This window comes from Corvus hawaiiensis, chromosome 3, assembly GCF_020740725.1.
Source record: "Corvus hawaiiensis isolate bCorHaw1 chromosome 3, bCorHaw1.pri.cur, whole genome shotgun sequence".
Classification (NCBI taxonomy): Eukaryota; Metazoa; Chordata; class Aves; order Passeriformes; family Corvidae; genus Corvus; species Corvus hawaiiensis.
The window spans coordinates 2,695,175-2,714,482 of NC_063215.1; the positions used below are offsets into that span (position 1 = coordinate 2,695,175).

The 19,308-nt window shown below is 44.1% G+C and overlaps 1 protein-coding gene across 3 annotated transcripts in view; it reads left to right on the forward strand.

Moving 5' to 3' along the window:
* The window catches only part of MSRA (methionine sulfoxide reductase A), a 237,953-nt gene that overhangs the window by 97,844 nt on the left and 120,801 nt on the right, over nt 1-19,308 (forward strand). For all 3 annotated transcript variants that reach the window (XM_048296828.1, XM_048296826.1, XM_048296827.1), the window contains exon 3: nt 13,517-13,636. In XM_048296828.1, coding sequence (XP_048152785.1) covers nt 13,517-13,636 — 120 coding nt within the window. The remainder of the gene's footprint in view (nt 1-13,516; nt 13,637-19,308) is intronic.

The window sequence follows — 19,308 nt, forward strand, 5'->3', positions numbered from 1 at the left end:
CCAGGTTGCCCAGAGGAGCTGTGGCTGCCCCTGGATCCCTGGAAGTGTCCAGGTTGGATGGGGCTTGGAGCAATCTGGGATAGTGGGAGGTGTCCCTGCCCAGGGCAGGGGGTGGGGCTGGATGAGCTTTAATGTCCCTTCCAACCCAGCCCATCCTCTTCTTCCATGATTAGTCATGAGAAATAATGATTTAAAGATGTTTGTGAATCTTTTTCTGCTGGAAAAGTTTAGCAAACTTGATAAACATTCCAATAATTGCCCCTGACCTGCTTTGAAGTCGTATGTCCAAAGGACACAAAGTGACTGATGGCACAGTGATGCTGTAAATGAGACAACTGATTCTGGGTGTGTCTGTGGCTTGGCATGGATGTGGGAGATGTGCTTGGGATCAGGTGGGCTGAATGCAGAGCATTCAATGACCTCTCACTGCTCCCACCCTGGGGCACCACAGCTCTGTCTCCACGCCTGTGCAGTTATCCCAGCCTGGCTGGATAGCTACAGTTGTCCTAAACAAATTCCCACAAGGATCAGTGGCAGAGGCTCCCCAAAATCCAGCTCGGGGTTAGAGGGGCTGTTTGTTGCAGCAGGACTGTGCTACCGCAGCCCTTCAGCTCAGTCTCCTGCCAACCGCAGCCAGAGGGCACCAGATGCTTTTTGGGATGTCTAAGGAAACCCTGGATCTGGAGAGCTGCAGGTCATGGACTTTGCTGTGAGTGATGGCAATTCCTTTGCAGAGTTGTTGGTGCCACTTTGCCGCAGCATTTTTTATAGTTCCTTCATTTCCAACACTGCCAATCCATGCTTTTTGGGAATGAGTGTGCTGCACGGTGGGTAAATGACTAACCACATTAATACTTGGCCTCTGTCTGCCCCTCTGGATATAAATTAGTTTTTCTCTAACAATCTACTCTGGTATTTTTTGAGTAATTATCTTTTTTTTTTTTTTTGGAGATGGGTAGGAAGAGTTATTCTCTTTCTCAAGTGAGAACTCACCATTATTTCATTGGCTCGCAACAGATGAGAAAATAACTCTTGGAACTTCCATATTTCCATTAAGGACAGCTATGGTTCAAAATAGATCCATTTGAATGATCTAGGTGCATTTGGAAGGCATTTATTGGTTTGGAAAAGGGTAAGGAGGGGAAAGGAGGACGGAAGGGCTACTTGTTGAATTGCTTGCTATTTGAATGCAATTATTTTTTTGCTCCTGAGCAATTATAGATTGTAGATTTAAATAATTGTCAGGGTGCCTACAGCTTTCTATTGTTGTCTGAAGTCTAAGGCTACGAATATAATAATAAGGAATATGAGATTACTTTTGCTGAATGTGGCTATGGCAGTTCATTTAACTCAGCAATAGTCATCAGAAAAAAAGGAAAGAAAAGGCAAATTTTTTATTCCTTGCAGTAAACAAACCTTGTAAGCAAGTTATTATTTTCTGCAGCAAGGGCCTAGAAGTGATTCCTATTTTGCTGGTAACAAAATGAGTCTCTTTGCTTTTATAAGAGTAGAATATATTTTGTTTTGCTTCTATCTCAAGCTCCCCAAGGTGGCTTGGGAGATTAGAGAGATTTTCACAAGACAAGGGTAAGGCTTGGGTGTTATTGCAGAGATGGATTTGTATGAAACGGATTGCACAGCCCTGATGACATCTCTTATTTTCTGTGTACATCAAGTTCTACTTGAGTAGTGGAGCACTAAAGCATGGCAAATGACCGGGGATGATCTAAAATGAATCTCTGCCAAGCACTGGAATGCTCAGAGTGAAGGAAGATCACAAAATGATTTGAAAGCCTCAAATCAATGGCTGAACTAAAGATGTGATGCTTTGCAATGAAGCAAATAATCAGCTTGATGATAGGACCGTGTAGCTCTATCTCCATCTCTTCACCATATTATAGCAGAGGTTCTTTTTATCCCTAACAGACTTTGGAAACATAATGGATTAAGAAACTGCTCTCTTCTTTAAAGAAGAGAGGACGGTGGCCGGGTTTAGGCATGATTTGTTGTTTAGTGGCCAAATCCTTGGGCTTTCTGCTGTGCTCACTCAGATTAAGGTGCTGCACCTCTGTTGGGGCAGCCCCCAGGATCAATCCAGGATGGGGATGAAGGGATGGAGCAGCCCTGGCAGAAGGACTTGGGGGTGCTGGAGGGTGAGAGCTGGACATGACCCAGCCCAGAAACCCTCAGTGGGCAGCAGGGGAAAGGGGGATTCTGCCCCTCTGCCCCGCTCAGGTGAGACCCCACCTGCAGAGCTGCCTCCAGCCCCGGGGCCCAGCACAGGAAGGACCTGGAGCTGCTGGAACAAGTCCAGAGGAGGCACCAGGATGATCAGAGGGATGGAGCAGCTGTGCTGTGGGAAAGGCTGAGGGAATTGGGATTGTTCAGCCTGGAAAAGAGACGCTTTGGGGTGACCTACTTTCCCCTCCCAGTACCTGAAAGGAACCTGCAGGAGAATTGGAGAGGGACTTTGGAATAAAGCCTGGAGTTCAGAACAAGGGGGAATGACTGCAAACTGACAGGGAACAGGTTTAAACTGGGATATTGGGAAGGAATCCTTCCCTGTGAGGGTGGGGAGGCCCTGGCACAGGTTGCCCTGAGCAGCTGTGACTGCCCCTGGATCCCTGGAAGTGTCCAAGGCCAGGCTGGACAGGGCTTGGAGCAACCAGGGCTAGTGGGAGGTGTCCCTGGCCATGGCAGGGGTGGAATGGGATGAGCTTTAAGGTCCCTTCCCACCCAAACCATTCTATGATAAGTTTTGATTCCTTTTTTTTGACAATTCAGGGCTGTGCTAAGAACTTTTGATGCTTTTATTCATCCCATGTTCATTGGTCAAATAATTTATTTGGTAAGAGAAATTAGAAGGAGTAAACAAATAGTTCAAGCAATCAGATTTTTGACCATAAAATTTGACTTTTTTTTCTTTTTCCTTGGGACAATTCAGGCATTATATTTGTGGCCAAGAAACATCAGGTGCCTACAGGACTCCCCAAGATGACTCTTTAATGGATTAGACAATAAATTTTATTGCACAAGATTAGATGAGATTAGACAAAATGAGACAAAATGCAATTTTAATCCCAACATTTTGCACTTAAGGACCGATTGTTCCTGCTTTGTGAATAGTCCTTTTTCCCTGCAGGTCAGATCCATTTGTGGTGCAATATTGCTTTGGATGTCAGTCAGTTGTTCATGGAAAATGCTGCCTGTTGATCCCAGCCATGAGCATTCAATCAGCTGCATTCTCAAATCCCCAAACATGAAAGGAAACAGGTGTTTGTTGGTTTCCCCTTCCTGAAATTTACAGTTTGGGACAGTTCTCTTTGATGTTTATGGAATGTAGGAGTATGAATGACCCTGTAAATAGAAAAAAGCAAGTTTTGGGGATGTTGCTCTTTTGTTCTGTATTTGTACCCAGAACCCAGCACAGTGGAATTCACGTCTGTGGCAAAGGTTTAATGTGCTGTGGGTTTGAAAATAGCAACACCACTAATGATGGAAATCAGCTTCAGAGAGAAAATCTGACAGTCTGAGTTCAGTCTTGAACTCCCAAAGCCTCCCGCTCATCTTGTTTTTCCCAGTGCTCCACCTGTCTGAATATAACGGGATTGATTATTTACACAAAGCCAAGTAGACAGGTTTTAGTTCATTTTCATGAATGAAACTCGATCTAATCTATGGACTAGACTGGACCTCAACCTGGTCTAGTGGAATGGGGGTGGAATGAAATCAGCTTTAAGGTCCCTTCCAGCCCAAACCATTCTGGGATTCTGTGATGTCTCCATAATCAGAGACCAAATACATTTTTCAGGATGGAAATCTTCAGGAGTAAGACACTGAACTGTTTTTTTGGATGAATTCTCTATTTATTGTTAGACATTTTTGATTCCTATTGTCTCATGCCTGATCTTCAGAGAATCACAGAATGTCCTGAGCTGGAAGGGACCCACCAGGATCATCGATCCAACTCCTGGCCCTGCACAGACACCCCAACAACCCCACCCTGTGCACCCCTGAGAGCATTGTCCAAACACTCCTGGAGCTCTGGCAGCCTTGGGGCTGTGGCCATTCCCTTGACTCATCCCAAGTTTTACTGAAGAATACAAACAAAGCAAAACATGGAAAGGAAAAAATTAGAAAATACAGAGTTTTATCAAGTGGTGTTTCTCTTACTCAATAGACACAAAATCAGAGAACCATTAAGGGTGGAAAAGACCTCTCAGATCATCAAGTCCAACCTTTGAAAGTCCCAGGCAAGGCATGAAAAGGAGATTTTTAACAAAGACCTTTTAGTCAGGATCCTTTGGTATTTTTCCAGAATGGATTCTTTGTTTTGCTTTGGGACCACTCATACCTCAGTTGTGGAATATTTAAAGTAATATTTCATATATTATAATTTAAGTGAGGCTTGTTTAGAAACAAAGTCTGTATCCCAAGACTATGGAAAAAGAGAAGGAAGAGCTGCAGAGGTTCTTGGCTCTCTTCACTCTCACAAGTTCTGCTTCTCTTCCTGAGAAGTGGATTATTGAGATCCTGATTATTCAGATCCAAAGTGAACATCTGGAGGGTTCAGGGGGAGCTCATGGGCGGAAGTTGAGGTGCACCGTTGTCCTCCTGGCTCTGCCAGGTGTGGGGACGTGTCAAGGGCACAGGGTGAGCTCTCCAAGGTCACGAAGTTTGGCCTCTGCTGTTTTTCCATATGTGTGATGAGAACCTTTCAGGTCACCAGAAGTGATTTTTTGGCTGGGCTGTATCTTCCAGTTTCTGGGAATTAGAGGCAAGTTTTCCAACAGAGAATTTTAATGATGGAATTTTATTATGGAGTCACCAGACAGCAGCTCTGTTGATCTTCAGGACAAAAATGGTTTAAATATTCCTGCTTTTTGGGTGGGAAAGGATATGGAGGCAGTGAATAAGGCCACCCTGTGTGGGAAGTGTTGGGATTCACTGACTTGGGTCTGTCCCTGCTCTCTGCTGGTTAAGCTCAAAATTGCATTGAAACAGGAATATGCGAAACCTGTTGTGTTCTGCCTGGGAAGTTCAGAGCGACTGTGCTTTGTGCCTTATTAACATTCTGGATATTGGCTTCAGCTTTGTTTGAATCCTGTTGAGTTTGTATTATTTATAACTTGTAACATGCTTTAGGATGGGTTTGATAAACACATTTTGCAGTCGTTTTCTGTATCTCCCCATTGCTTTTCCCAGTTTGAGTGCTGTTGTCTTCGAGGGTTTTTTTCCAAAGTCATCCTTCTGACACATTTCCTGTGCTGAAAACATGGCAGTTTTTCTCTTGACAGTAAAATATTCCTTCCCTCTGATGATAATCTGCTTTTCCTTTTGCAATAATCTGTTGTGCAGCTTTTATCCAAACATCCATCCGTACACAAACACGTGCCCACGCCCGCGTCCAACGTCAGCAGCCACAGGCAGGAACCAATTTCCTGGGCATTTGTTAATTTGAATGAACATGAGGCTTCTGCTTCTCCTATGGAAAAAAAAAAGAAGCAAACCCAACAGTTTCCCTGGGAATTCATGCAGTGTGAACAGAACACGTCTTGGCAAAACGGTGAGCCAAGAAATTCCTCTTTAGTTGCTCTGTTAGGCAAACTGCATTTTAAATTTCTTGCCCAGGGCTTTGTTTGACTTGCCCCAGGCAAGCTGTTCAACATATTTATCAACCCTGTTGGAGCATTAGAGCCAACGCTCATCGAGGAAGATCATCCTCTTAATGCCATCTGTCATCAGCAGTTTTATTTCTTTCAGCTCAACTTGTTCTCTGTTTCACCGCTTTTTTCCCCTATTCCTCCCAGCCATTTCTTAGCTGATTGTTTCCCAGTGATCTCAAATATTCTGTGATTGCTCAGATGTTCTGGAGCTGCTGGATGTTAAACCCCTGAGGGTATCACTGGTACAATTTTATATTAAATCCTGATTGATAACATTAATCCTGTATGGATCCAGATGGCTGCCAAAGCACCCTACATGTTGCAGTGCTGTGCAAAAGATGAGAGTGCATTTCAATCTGACTCTGGAATTCTTTCCAGATCCTCAACAAGAACTTGAAAAAAATCAGAACAAAGGCTCTGGGGTAGTTTCATGCTGCATTTTTATCTTGAGGACATGGCTTTGATCATTTTAGATTTTCAAGCCCTTATTAAGAGTTGTGTAAGTGCACAGACAGTATCAAAGTGTTCAACAATGCTGTATCCGCTCACTTCCCAAGGGATTTGAGATCCAGTTTGCTCCTGGATTTGTGTTCACAATCACGCTGGAGCCGAGGGGACTGACTGGAGTATTTGCCTGTAGAGAACAAAAGTTAATCTTTTGGGAATCTGGTGCTATAGAGTTACATAAAGACAAGAAAAATTATTGCAGCCAGGTGAATATCCACTGTGTGTAGACTCTATATGCTGGATGTTCTCCTGGCTTCCCAGGACATTTTTGTCAGGTTATCCAAACAGGGAGATCATGGGCTCACAGAATGGTTTGGGTGGGAAGGGACCTTAGAACTCCTCCAGTCCCACCCTGTACCATGGGCAGGGACACCTTCCACTAGCCCAGGTGGCTCCAAGCCCCGTCCAGCCTGGCCTTGGACACTTCCAGGGATCCAGGGGCAGCCACAGCTGCTCTGGGAAACCTGGGCCAGGGCCTCCCCACCCTCACAGCCAAGATTCCTTCCCAATATCCCATCCATCCCTGCCCTCTGGCACTGGGAAGCCATTCCCTGTGTCCTGTCCCTCCATGCCTTGGCCCAAGTCCCTCTCCAGCTCTCCTGGAGCCCCTTTAGGCCCTGGAAGGGGCTCTGAGCTCTCTCTGGATCCTTCTTTTCTCCAGGTGAACACCCCCAGCTCTCCCAGCCTGGCTCCAGAGCAGAGGGGCTCCAGCCCTTGGGCCATCTTTGTGACTTCCTCTGGACTCTCCGCAACAAGTCCTCCACAGAGATCTGCAGGTTACCATCACAGCTTGCTTGCCACTTACTTGCCCATCTTTTTTGGGGAGGGAACACAATGGTGCCCACCAAAGTCTCATCCTGACCTTCCACAGTGAAGCCAAGGTCCCCTCTTCAGCCTGGGAAGTTCTAAGAATTAATGGTCTCCACGATCTCAGAGCACAGAGCATCAATATCCCTTTGGCTCCGTGCTCAGAAATATCAGTACTTGGACTGACTTCAATCAATCAGCTGTACCAACTGCTCTCTACAGTTTTTTAAGGAGGAAAATGCCAATCACACTTGGCATTTGGCTGAAATGTATGGAATGAGCATTATTCTATAGGGATGGAACTTGCCGAGGCTCAATTTATTCCTTCCAACTGGGGGGTGGGGAGGGAACAAAAAAAAAAAAACCAACTCATTTCAGTTCAAAGCAGCTGAGCATTTCCTTCTCCAGATTTTATAGAGGGAACAAAATCAATCGTATTCAAAATCTGGGCCAAGTCCTGTGCTGGCCAAGGGAAGCAGGATCCTGGCAGCTGTGCCTCCAACTCCCGGAGATGCTGGCTCGGGCAGGAAGCTCTGAGGTAGCCGGTGGGATGTGCTCTTGGCTGTCCTTTGCTGCCTCAATGTATAGGAGCAGCCTGTGGCTGGATCCTGTGGCATCGGAGCAGCTGGCACAGCCACTGCTCCCAGGGATTCAGAGCAGAGCCTGGCACGAGAGGCTCCTCTGTCTGGAAAGATCCTGTCCCATTCCTTCCTCTCCTCGGGGCGTTGGGAAGAGGTTTCCAGGACTCTGCTCTTTGTTCTCCCAGCACATTCTATTATATTTAAAGCTGACATTTCCCCCGCCCTCCCAACCTCCCAGCTGGTGGAATATATCCCGAAATCCTGCTAACAGAAGGAGGAGCAGGATCTGTGTCCTTTGCAGTTCATCTTCGGCAGCGAAGCATTGCTGGCATGGGAACAGCTCCTTAATCTGCTGCATGGAAAAGTGCCTTGGAGTGTGGGTGTAGGGATGGCAGGCGGCGGGCCAGGAGAGGCTTGGCATGCCAAGGAAATAATGCATTCATTCTTCAAAATCTGACAAAAAAGGGAGTCTTCTGGATGTCCTGTTGGACTGCTGGGAAGGCAGGGAGAGGGAAGGCTTGGAAATAAAGCTGGCAGGAGGGAAAGTTTGGTGGGGAGTCAGGTGTGTCTGCACCTGATGCCATTAGAGAAGGATATTCCACAAAAATAAAGGACAAAAGACATTAAAATTATTCCACAAATGAAAATCTTGTATATGTGTACATTATAATAAATGAAAATTGGCCAGTGCAGAACACAATGCACCCGCTGTGAGTTTCTTTAAATAAATGGAATAAATGGGAGACTGAGAATCCCCAAAGCTTCCATGGAGCTCTGGAGTTAATGGATGTTAATTAGCACAGAATGGGTGCAGCTTGTGAGGCTGGAGTTTGGATCAGGAATACCCTTCTGATGCAAATTTAGTGCTTGTGCTCATTTGCATAATGGAATCATAAATAGGAATTTACATCAGGGAATTTTTGTGGAGACTGAGGATCATTCAAAGATATGATAGGAGCAGGCACTGGAGAAGGGATCAGAACAAAGGTGAGGAAAGGTTTCCTTTGGAGATTGTGGAGTTGCTTGTGGGATTGGGGGAAAACGTCTGGAATGTTGAATAATTTTCAAATAAGTTTTCCAATCTGTTTTTTGGTGCTCTGTGATAGCTTCTGTACACAGTACACAAAAAAAAGGAATTAACAATGTTACAAGCTGTGAACGTTAATATGAGGATAGATAACTTTGGAATCAGCAATATTTCCTGGGATTCCTGTCTGCAACACTGAGTCCTACTGAGCTTGTCAGGTTGGTCATTTTTTATGGATGTGGAGGAGAAAGAGGCAGCTTTCAGATACAAATCACTGTATTTTGGGAGACTGGATTCAACTTCAAATTCAGAGACTCTCAGGGTTTTGTACTCTCTGTGTCTGGGGTAGGGACTGGTTTCTCCTACCTTAAAATACGCAAATGGGATGCTCTAATGAGACCCACCTGGAGCTCTGGGTTCCCCAACAGCAGAGGGATGTGGAGATGCTGGAGTGAGTCCAGAGGAAGCCATGGAGCTACTCTGAGGGCTGGAGCCCCTCTGCTCTGGAGCCAGGCTGGGAGAGCTGGGGGTGTTCACCTGGAGAAGAGAAGGATCCAGGGAGAACTCAGAGCCCCTCCCAGTGCCTAAAGGGGCTCCAGGAGAGCTGGAGAGGGACTTGGGACAAGGCATGGAGGGATAGGACACAGGGAATGGCTTCCCAGTGCCAGAGGGCAGGGATGGATGGGATATTGGGAAGGAATTGTTGGCTGTGAGGGTGGGGAGGCCCTGGCCCAGGGTGCCCAGAGAAGCTGTGGCTGCCCCTGGATCCCTGGAAGTGTCCAAGGCCAGGTTGGACAGGGCTTGGAGCAACCTGGGCTAGTGGAAGGTGTCCCTGCCTGTGTCAGGAGGTGGGACTGGATGGGCTTTAAGGTCCCTTCACCCCCAAACCATTCCATGATTCCATGAGTTCTATTTCCATGTCCAGGAGCATTTTCCCTGCCCTTTCACGTGTCTCTCCCCAATTCTGTGTCATTTATGTCAGCCTTGTGCACACAGATGTCCTGGATATCCTCAGGTATCTCAAATGATCCCGAATGTCTCCATTTAGGCAAATAAATGAATCCCTGGATGGTGGAGCTCCTGTGCAGCCAATGGAGACCTGGTCAATGTGGTTAATCCATAAAGCTGCTCATCCTTGCAAACGTCTGGGGTTCAATTCTGCTCTATTTGTCTTAGAATATTTCAAAAATTTTTGTCTCTAAAAACATGGTGCTTATCTCTCTTATCAAAGTAGCACTTTGCTTTCATTATTTTAGAAGAATATTTCAGCTTATGCTATTTATTAGGAATATGCAAATTACTGGGTTGCCTATGGAAACACAGGGCCCTTGGTGACAAAAAGCCTTGTTCAGAGGATCTATAGGAGTATGGATCCATAAAGAGAATAGCTGGAGAAAATGGATGTGGATGCTGGAAAGGAATATAGATTCTATAATTTATTCCCCAAGTGTTTGATTAATATTTTTCATAGGGATGCTTGAACATTTCAAGATTCCTGTTTGAATCTGTTTGGGTTCAAATTTCAAAGCCAGAAAAAAAAAATCTGAAAATACCTTTTGAAATTCCAAGTAAGAGCCAGTCAAAACCCATCACTAAAAGAATAGTTTTTGTTTTGCAAATTAGCAATTAAAAAGTGACAAATATCTTCAGTGCTTAAACACTCTGCAATACCCATTATGCTCAAATAAGACTTTTTTTCTGGGAATGTGAATGTGTTTCCTTCCCTGTATTTCCTTTTTTTCTTCCTCTTAGGAATGCCTCCAGAAGCTCCCTCTGTAACTCCAAAGCTGCACTCACTTCCCCAGTACTGGGGATTATGCAAATCACTTCATGAATAGTTTAAAATCACATTCATGTTTTCCAGTTTTAAATTATAATATGGGTGGCTTATTTTGCTTTTATGGTTCTTTTCCTCCTTTTTTTTCACTATTTTGTTTCCCCCTCTGAGTTTTTATTTATTTAAATTTATTATTTAAATTATTTATTTCTTCCATTTCCTTACTGAAGTAGTAATAATTAAGGGAAGTAAACTTTTTTTTTGTACTTCAAGACCATGTGAAATCTTGAACTGAAATTATTTCCCTGTTTTGGTAGTAATGGTCCACGTTAACCATGGCTTGAGGCAGCCAGTGCTCTGGAAAACAGGCACTCCATGAGCTCACGTGTCTAATTCTGGAATATTATGTGGGATTTTATTGTTAATATTTCTCTCCTTATGACAATTTCTCTGTTGAACGTGGCACCACTTTAGCAGAATACCAAACATCAGCTGAATGGATTAATGCTGGGGAAAGCAATTTAGTGCTGGATTGTTGTAAATGATGTCTCTTTACCAGCAGGTTGTTTTATTATGACAAAGATTTCAATTTCATCTGTTCTCGGGGATGAGAGGATTTATTGTTTGTGTGAGGTGGCAGCGCACTTGAGAAATGATGAGAGCAGTTCTCCAGGAGAATAAAATCCCTCTCTCTCTGGGAAAGGGCGGCACAGTGAGCTCAGGCATCAGCTGAAAGAGGGAAAAATGGAAGAATCCATGATGGGTTCACAGGTCACTGGTCAAATCTACAGAGTCACTGAATAGTTTATTTTGGAAAAGCCCTCCAAGATCAAGTCCAGCCATCCCTCCGCACTGCCAAGGCCACCACTGACCCATGTCCCCAAGTGCCACATCCTCAGGGATTTTAAATCCCTCCACGGATGGGGACTCCACCACTGTCCTGGAAAGAGAGGTCAGAGAGGATTATCAATGAGAGAATCCCAAATAATAGTTATTGATCAGGTCAGTGACCACTGCCCTGATGATCAGGGATTTCAACAGCACCATTAAGGATTTATTGAGCATTAAAATCCTTGAAGTAAAACACTAAGAATGAGCATTTCTACTTTGTATTAGAAGTTGGGCCTGTATCTGAACTCAAACCTGAGTTTGGGTTGTATCCTTAATCTTCGGCTGCTCATTCACACTCAGGTCTAGGAATGTGATGCGGGAAAAAAATGTGGGTCTGTCCTATTCCTTGGCATGGATGAAGTTGCTCTTTGGCCACTCCTCAGTGTGTTTGTCCAGCCAGTGGTTGTTTGATAAATTGGCTCCAGAGTCCTTCTTGTGAGAGCCTCAGCCTCAGCTGTGGGCACAGCTGGAATTTTAAACAGCTGGAGCTCAAACTTCCTGTGGAATATTAGGGATGCATAGCACTGAAGTACTAGGCTTGGGCGGAAGTTTATTTTCCATGAGTCTCTTGCAGATCCAGACTGGGGATCTAAGAAAGAATCCCCAAAACAAGTTAAATCACCCTTGGAGGCAGTTTAATTCAGCCTTGGTGTGCCCAATTCCATGGGAGTTCCAATGGCCCCTCTGCTCTGGAGCCAGGCTGGGAGAGCTGGGGGAGTTCACCTGGAGAAGAGAAGGATCCAGAGAGAGCTCAGAGCCTCTTCCAGGGCCTAAAGGGGCTCCAGGAGAGCTGGAGAGGGACTTGGGCCAAGGGATGGAGCGACAGGACACAGGGAATGGCTTCCCAGTGCCAGAGGGCAGGGATGGATGGGATATTGGGAAGGAATTCCTGGCTGTGAGGGTGGGGAGGCCCTGGCACAGGGTGCCCAGAGAAGCTGTGGCTGCCCCTGGATCCCTGGAAGTGTCCAGGTTGGACACTGGGGCTTGGAGCCACCAGCCTGATTTAGCTGAGGAGCCCAAGCCTAACAGCTCTGTTATCTCTGTAATCAAGGGACTTTAACTGCAGTTTCATCATCAGTTTATGTCTTCTGCGGGAATTGTCCTCAGGAATTGTCCTCAGGAGGTTCCTGCCTCTTTCCAGGATCTCCAAGAGTAGCCCTTGGCTCTTAATTCCTGCAGCTTGCTGGAGCACCTGAATTAGATGTAGAAATCCCAGTTCTGTACTTTTTGGTGCACTGAAACTTAAATTAGAAGTTAATCTCTGAAGGTTCAAAGAAAGAACATTGTGAACCATCAAGGTTGGAGGAGGGGCTGCTCCTTTCTTCTGGTTGAACTTTGAAGGATCATTTCTGTGACTTTTTAACCTGTCATATCTGCAGTGTTACCAGGAGATGCAGTGTTACTCCTCATGGATCACTGATTTCTCAGTGTATTTAATATTTAGTTTATTTTTACTGCCTTTATTTCAGCTGTTTTAGAAAGGGAATAATAACAGGATGTTATTATTGAAAAGGAAAATTCATTGCTCCAGCTTGAAAATACTGGAGTCTCCATGACACTCTAAATAAATAATCTAACAAATAGTCTCTTTAAACATTTATTTAACTAAGCCATCAGACAACTGTCAGTGTTGGTGGTGTTTGTTCCTTAATTCTGTTAACCAGAAGAGTTTTAATTTACACCCTTAAACAGTCTGATGTCCTTTGATAATTAGCAGTGGGGGCGAATGGCTACAAAAATCTTGTCTGAACATCAAATGTCTCTGCGCATAAATTGTTAAACGGAAGCATTTTTCCCTTTATATAACATAAAATATAATCCATTATTGCTGCCACCTCTGCTTGAAAGCAGAAAATTAAATAACTGTTTGCCATTAATACAAATTATTGTGTTTTGACAGCTTCCTAATCAGCTCAGGTAAAAATGGTGCTGCACACACAGCACAGTTGCCTTGTAAGGAACTTTTTTTTTGGTGTGTGCATGAGAATTCCCCTTGTTTGGGTCTTTGAACCCTTCCAAGGTTTGTCCTCTGTGATAAATTGATATTCAGAAGCATAAATCAAGCTGTGTTTGAGTCGTGCTCTGATCAGAATGGATTTCTCTTTATAGTTACCCTATAAATAAACTTGGAAAACACTTGACCAGCAGGTGCTGCCTATAGATGTTCCTTCCACTATGCCCTGCAGCAATTAATATGCAAATGAGTGATTGAGTATTGGCAGATTTTGACCTCACAATGTGTATTTTGTGCCCCCTTCAGGTATGGGCTGTTTCTGGGGAGCCGAGAGGAAGTTCTGGAGGCAGAAGGGAGTCTACTCCACTCAAGTGGGTTATGCAGGGGGACATACCCCAAATCCTACCTACAAAGAGGTGTGCTCAGGTGAGTCTTTCCTCTTTGGTTCTTAAGGATTGAGAATGGAATCCTGAATTATGAACGACAACGAAGAGTTGAATGAGTGACTGCAGTGACTGAGGAGATTTGGGGTTGGCTTTACATCCTAAACTGCACTGAAATCTATGGATGCCCATCCCATTGCTATGTCCTAATAATTAATGAATCAATGTATGAACAAATATTCTGTCCTCATTAATAATCTGTTAATTTTTCCCACAATTTAGTGCACAGCATCCTGTCATTTCCAAGCTGAACCCTTGCATTTATTTTTGATTCCACAGTACAAAAACCCAGCACAGTTTCTTTCTGTGATCTGAAACATAGAACCCCTGGCAGCCAACTAATGGTGCTGGTGGAGTAAATCCTGGCTTTCCTGGACTCACTTGGAAGTTTTCCTCTGGTTTATTTTCTTATTAACACTTTTTATGCCAAATGCTGACATTGGGGCTTGTTTTTAGTGACAAACTCTCACATGGGCTTTGTGGAAGGGGTGTGAAAAGCGACATGAGCAAATAATGGACACTTGAGGCACCGTGCAGAGGTGCTGCAAGGCATCCAAAAAGGCAGAAACTTGCTGGAAATTGTGAAAAGTGGGAAAAGGGATGGTTTAAGGTGGAACAGAACAGAATGGAATAGAATGGAAGTGAATAGAAATAAAAATGGGAAGGGAAGGGACGGGAAATTAAAATTGAATAGAATGGAATGGAAAATTCTTTTTCCATTTTCTGGTGACAGCCATACAGAGGACAATCTGAAAAGGCCTTCTGGAGGGTGTGCAGGATTTGGAGCTATTTTCAGTGCGTTCCCCTAATACATAAATACACCATTTTTGGCCAGCATTAGACAACCCAGGATGTTCATTCAGTACCAAACATCTTTTCATATTTTGCTTACAGATGTTCAGAACAATTCTGTTGCTCTGTATATTCATAAGCTTTTAGAAATCTGCATAGCTCAAGTGGCACTGAAATCAGAAGGGAAGAACTCTGCTGTTGTTATTCATAAACTGGGGATGTACAATTACCATATAAAATACGCAGCTAACGATGATTTTCTTAAAAACAGGGTGGTTTATAGGCTTGTGGTTCAGGCTGTTCACATCTGAGCAGGTCATTTGGGTTTGCTTGGAGTTGTTTTCTTTGTTTATTGTCAGTGACTGGAATGTAAGGGAAAACAAAACATGTCTGGTTATTATATGATATTAGTTAGCAGGCTTAGATTTGGTGAGTTAAACCAATTTATAATCTTGTCAATTCTCATCTTTCTGAAGCATTTTCTCTTGTGCACAAATCACAATTCTTAATAATTAACAATTCAATATTAAAATGTGCCACATAGACTTTGTTTCTGCTCTGAGTTATGTAAAATATTTGGCTATGAAGTTGTTTCACATCTCCTTAGCAGCAAATCCATGTTTTATTGAGGAACAGTAGTGCTTCTTGCATCAGAATTAGTCTTTTGATGGATTCTTCCATATAGGATTTCCAGTTCTCCTTAAATTGTCTTGGATTCCAAAGGTCATCCAGAAGGCTTCTAAATAGCTGATGGAAGAGAGTGGAGAAAGGGAAAATTAATTTCTTGCTCTGTTACCTCCTGTTCCTGTGGTCAGCTGGTGATTTCCCAAGTTAATTCCATAAGCCCAGAGCAGGGTGGTGGTTGGGATGTTGTTATTTAAGGGTGGAAAGGTGTGGGGAGGGTTTGGCTGGGTGATGTGGAGCTCATTTTACGTATTTGTGCATAAACTCTTGATCGTTAAAGGCAACAATGGAATATCTGCCTGGCATTTTTCAGGAGCTGTTAATGGCAATAGAGAAAAAAATGTAATGTAGGAAAGTTCTTGGCTTCTCAGACTTGGCCTTCCCTAAAAATACAGAAGAATGTCCTGTGACAAACTATCAGCATGTTCATGGAATCCTGGAATCTTGGAATGATTTTGGGCGGGAAGGGACCTTAAAGATCATCCAGTCCCACCCCCCCATCCCAGGTTGCTCCAAGCCCCATCCAGCCTGGCCTTGGACACTTCCAGGGATCCAGAGGCAGCCACAGCTTCTCTGGGCACCCTGTGCCAGGGCCTCCCCACCCTCCCAGGGAACAATTCCTTCCCAATATCCCATCCATCCCTGCCCTCTGGCACTGGGAAGCCATTCCCTGTGTCCTGTCCCTCCATGCCTTGTCCCAAGTCCCTCTCCAGCTCTCCTGGAGGCCCTTTAGGCACTGGAAGGGGCTCTGAGGTCTCTTGGAGCCTTCTCTTCTCCAGGTGAACACCCCCAGCTCTCCCAGCCTGGCTCCAGAGCAGAGGGGCTCCAGCCCTGGGCTGAATTTGGTGACTCTTCTGATGTTCAGACGTGGCCTTGTATTCCTTGTACAACCCTTCAGCTGGACACCACAACACTCTCCCAAAGTGGCTCTGGTTCTCCAAAGTGTTTAAATGTATAATTAAACTACAAATATTCCCTTCCCTTTCTGTAGCTTGTAAAGGGATCTGAAGGTTTCCATGAACAGGAACTAAGTCCACAAGATTAAAGTGTCCAAGCAGTAATGAGAGTGGCTCAGAACGTTTTCTTTCGTTATTAAATCGCTGTCAAGAGAATAGATTCCTGTTGTGCCTTTGTCTGGTCTTTTTTTTTTCTCCTTATAAGAACAGGATATAGGAATTTTAATGACTGTGAAGAATCTCAGTGTTCACCATGCCCTTGATCTGTGCCTTGATAGGATTGGCCAATTGCTCCACCTCTCCCCTTTTTTTTCCCCCAGTTCACCTGTGAGGAAGGAAGGAAAGGTCAGCCAAAGTGCAAAATTCTGCATCAATCAAAGTTAATGTCATGAACTGTGGGAATTAGTGTTTTGTGTGTTTTTTGTAGCAATTGAAGACAAGGATTTTGTAGAAAATCTGTAATTTTTGTTAACTGGAACAGTTGGGATAAGATGTGTCTGCAATCATGAGATCATTGTCCTAGGATCCTCCTGGATGTGCAGACAAAACCTTGATATGACCCTAGAAACTGTAATTTGTCCTCCATGCAATTGCTAAGTCATGAAATAAAATGAATGTAGCAATTTCACTTCAAAAAATCATTTGGAAAGGTGATGGCAGATGCTGCTGCAACGATAAAACCTTGGCAACGAGAACCAAACAGATGCACTGAATTTCACTTACCTGCTCCTCTGCAGCTCTACCTCCAAATTTTCAACGCTGACATGACTGTCATATTCTTTTTCAACAGAGAAGTTCACCAAGAAAACCTTATTACACCTTAAAATCCAGGATTCAGAAATGGAGTCTGTAGATTCATCATTTAAAAATGAAAGGCAGAATAAATGTTTATTTCTTATGGTAAATAAATGGTAAATAAATTTGCCATTGCATGAAAAGCAAAAAGCTCCTTGTTCACAAGGGATGGCAGCAGCTCTGCTGATGGAGCTCTGCTCCATCTGTAATCAAGTTTGAGTTCACTTTTCCATCTCAGAATTTGACTTTTCAGGGTTAATGTCTTGTCTGGTTCAGGCTAGAAGAAACCAAAGTGATATTTATTATTTAGATACCTGATTGTGCCTCATGGCAAATTTAAAATCCTAATAGCCTCACTGCTGTCCTCTGCTCCTTTCATCTATTTATCTCAGCACTGCCCACAATCACAGGCTTGGCTTGTAGCAGCAGTATAAATACCAAATATATTATTCATTATTAACAACTTTATTTGAATTGTATTCCACTGAGATGTGTTGTTTCCATCTTTCCTGTCTCCTGCTTTTATTAAAGATATATCTATAAGATGAAAATGTGGGAGCCCCAGAGGTTGAAAGAGCCATTACAGAGCAAGTCAAAGACAAAATCTTCTGACCTGGAGCCTACAGGAAGCTCCCAAAGGAGCTCAATTTTCACAGGACACTCGGTGCAGGACTGGGCTGTGATGTTCCCCATGTCACTGGGCCTGAAGACAGAAGATACAGCACGGAGCTGCTTCTTTTTAAGCATCAGAACATGTTGTATTTGTGAATATGGTGTTATAAAAAAGCTCAGTGCTGTTGTTGTGGCCAGTGGAGGATTCCTACTTTTTGTTCTTTTTGGTTTGGCTGTGGAGACCTCGTAAAGAAAAAAATAAGCTACAAAAGCAGTTACTCCATCTGTGCTCAAACTGTGCTCCCAGAATTTGTGATTACTACAGGTGGTAGATATTGGGAAGAAATCCTTCCCTGTGAGGGTGGTGAGGCCCTGGCCCAGGGTGCCCAGAGAAGCTGTGGCTGCCCCTGGATCCCTGGAAGTGTCCAAGGCCAGGTTGGACAGGACTTGAAGCAACCTGGGATAGTCTTCATGGCAGAGGAGGTGGAAAGGGATAATTTTAAGGTCTCTTCCAACCCAAACCACTGTCTATGAAACCAGGGTGAAGCTACAGCTCTTGGGAGACCACGACTCTGGAATTAAAGCAGTTGATAGAACATGTTTGTATTTTCCTTGCATTTCTTGTTTATCGTGGTTGTGCTCCTGTTCTTTTGCTGCTCCTGCTGCTCATTCTCCCAGGTGAAATCTTCCTTCCTTTCAGGCACAGGACTGAAATGCTCTGGTGTCAGCGTGGATATGTCTGATCATGTATTTTTCCTGAAACTGGGAGAGCACAGCAATTACTCTGTGCAAACATCACCTCCTCTGACTCGCTTGTTTTGTGGAACATCTTCCTGTGCTGGCATAGAAAAGTTTGGAAATTGAGTCCTGCCTCACCAAGGTGATTAAGATTTTGAATAATTCTGCAAGTGACCTGCACAGTTTCTAGGTGTTGGATGAATATTGAAATTATCAAACCACAAGAGTTTAACTCACTTCTGTTTGCTCAGCTGTGCCCAAGACTGTTGTAGTCCAGTTTTTAATAAGTAAATTGTGACAGTGAAGTTGTGCTCTGTCTTACCTTTGCAGACACTCACATTCTCCCCTGAGCTTCCTCCAGGTGAGGAGAATTTGGTCCATGAGGAAGACAAGAACTTGATCCAGTGAAAGGAAAGGCAAAATCTTTGGATCCTCATGGCTGTAGCGCACTGCAGCAGCAACAGTCTAAAGGATGTCTTGAGAAGGATTTGGGAAAAGCCAGAGCTCAGGGGAGTTCTTGGATTTCCTCATGGATTTGTTGTGGGCTAAGACTTGAGCACATCCATTGTAGGAGAATTCCTTTCAGCGAGACAAAATCCTTTCAGAAGCTTTGGTGCACTAAAAAAAGGGCAGATTGTGAAGCTGGAATTAGAGAAGGTGTAGGATGGCACCTGCAAACTTCTGGGTGAAACATCAAAACCTGTTGCAGGGTTGACTCCATCCCTTTGTATCTCTCAAGCTGGAAGCCCTGGGTGTAAGCAATGGAAAAGACTCATCCAATTTTAATTTGAATACCCAGAGCAATAGAAATTCCACCATTTCCATCCATGGGCTACTTCCCCACAATAATAGAGTGCAAACCCCCTCTTAACTGGTTTGTAGGACTCAGTTAATTCTGTTTAACACATGGCAAAGATCTTTGCCTGCAGAGCCCCAGGGATAACCCACAAGCCAAGATACTTCTGACAAAAGATACCTGAGGCTCCTGCTGGTTTTTGCTCATTTACATCAAAATCCTTTCCAAAAATTGTGTCTTCCTGTATGGGAGCTGGCTGCTCCTACAACGGGGGCAGGAAGG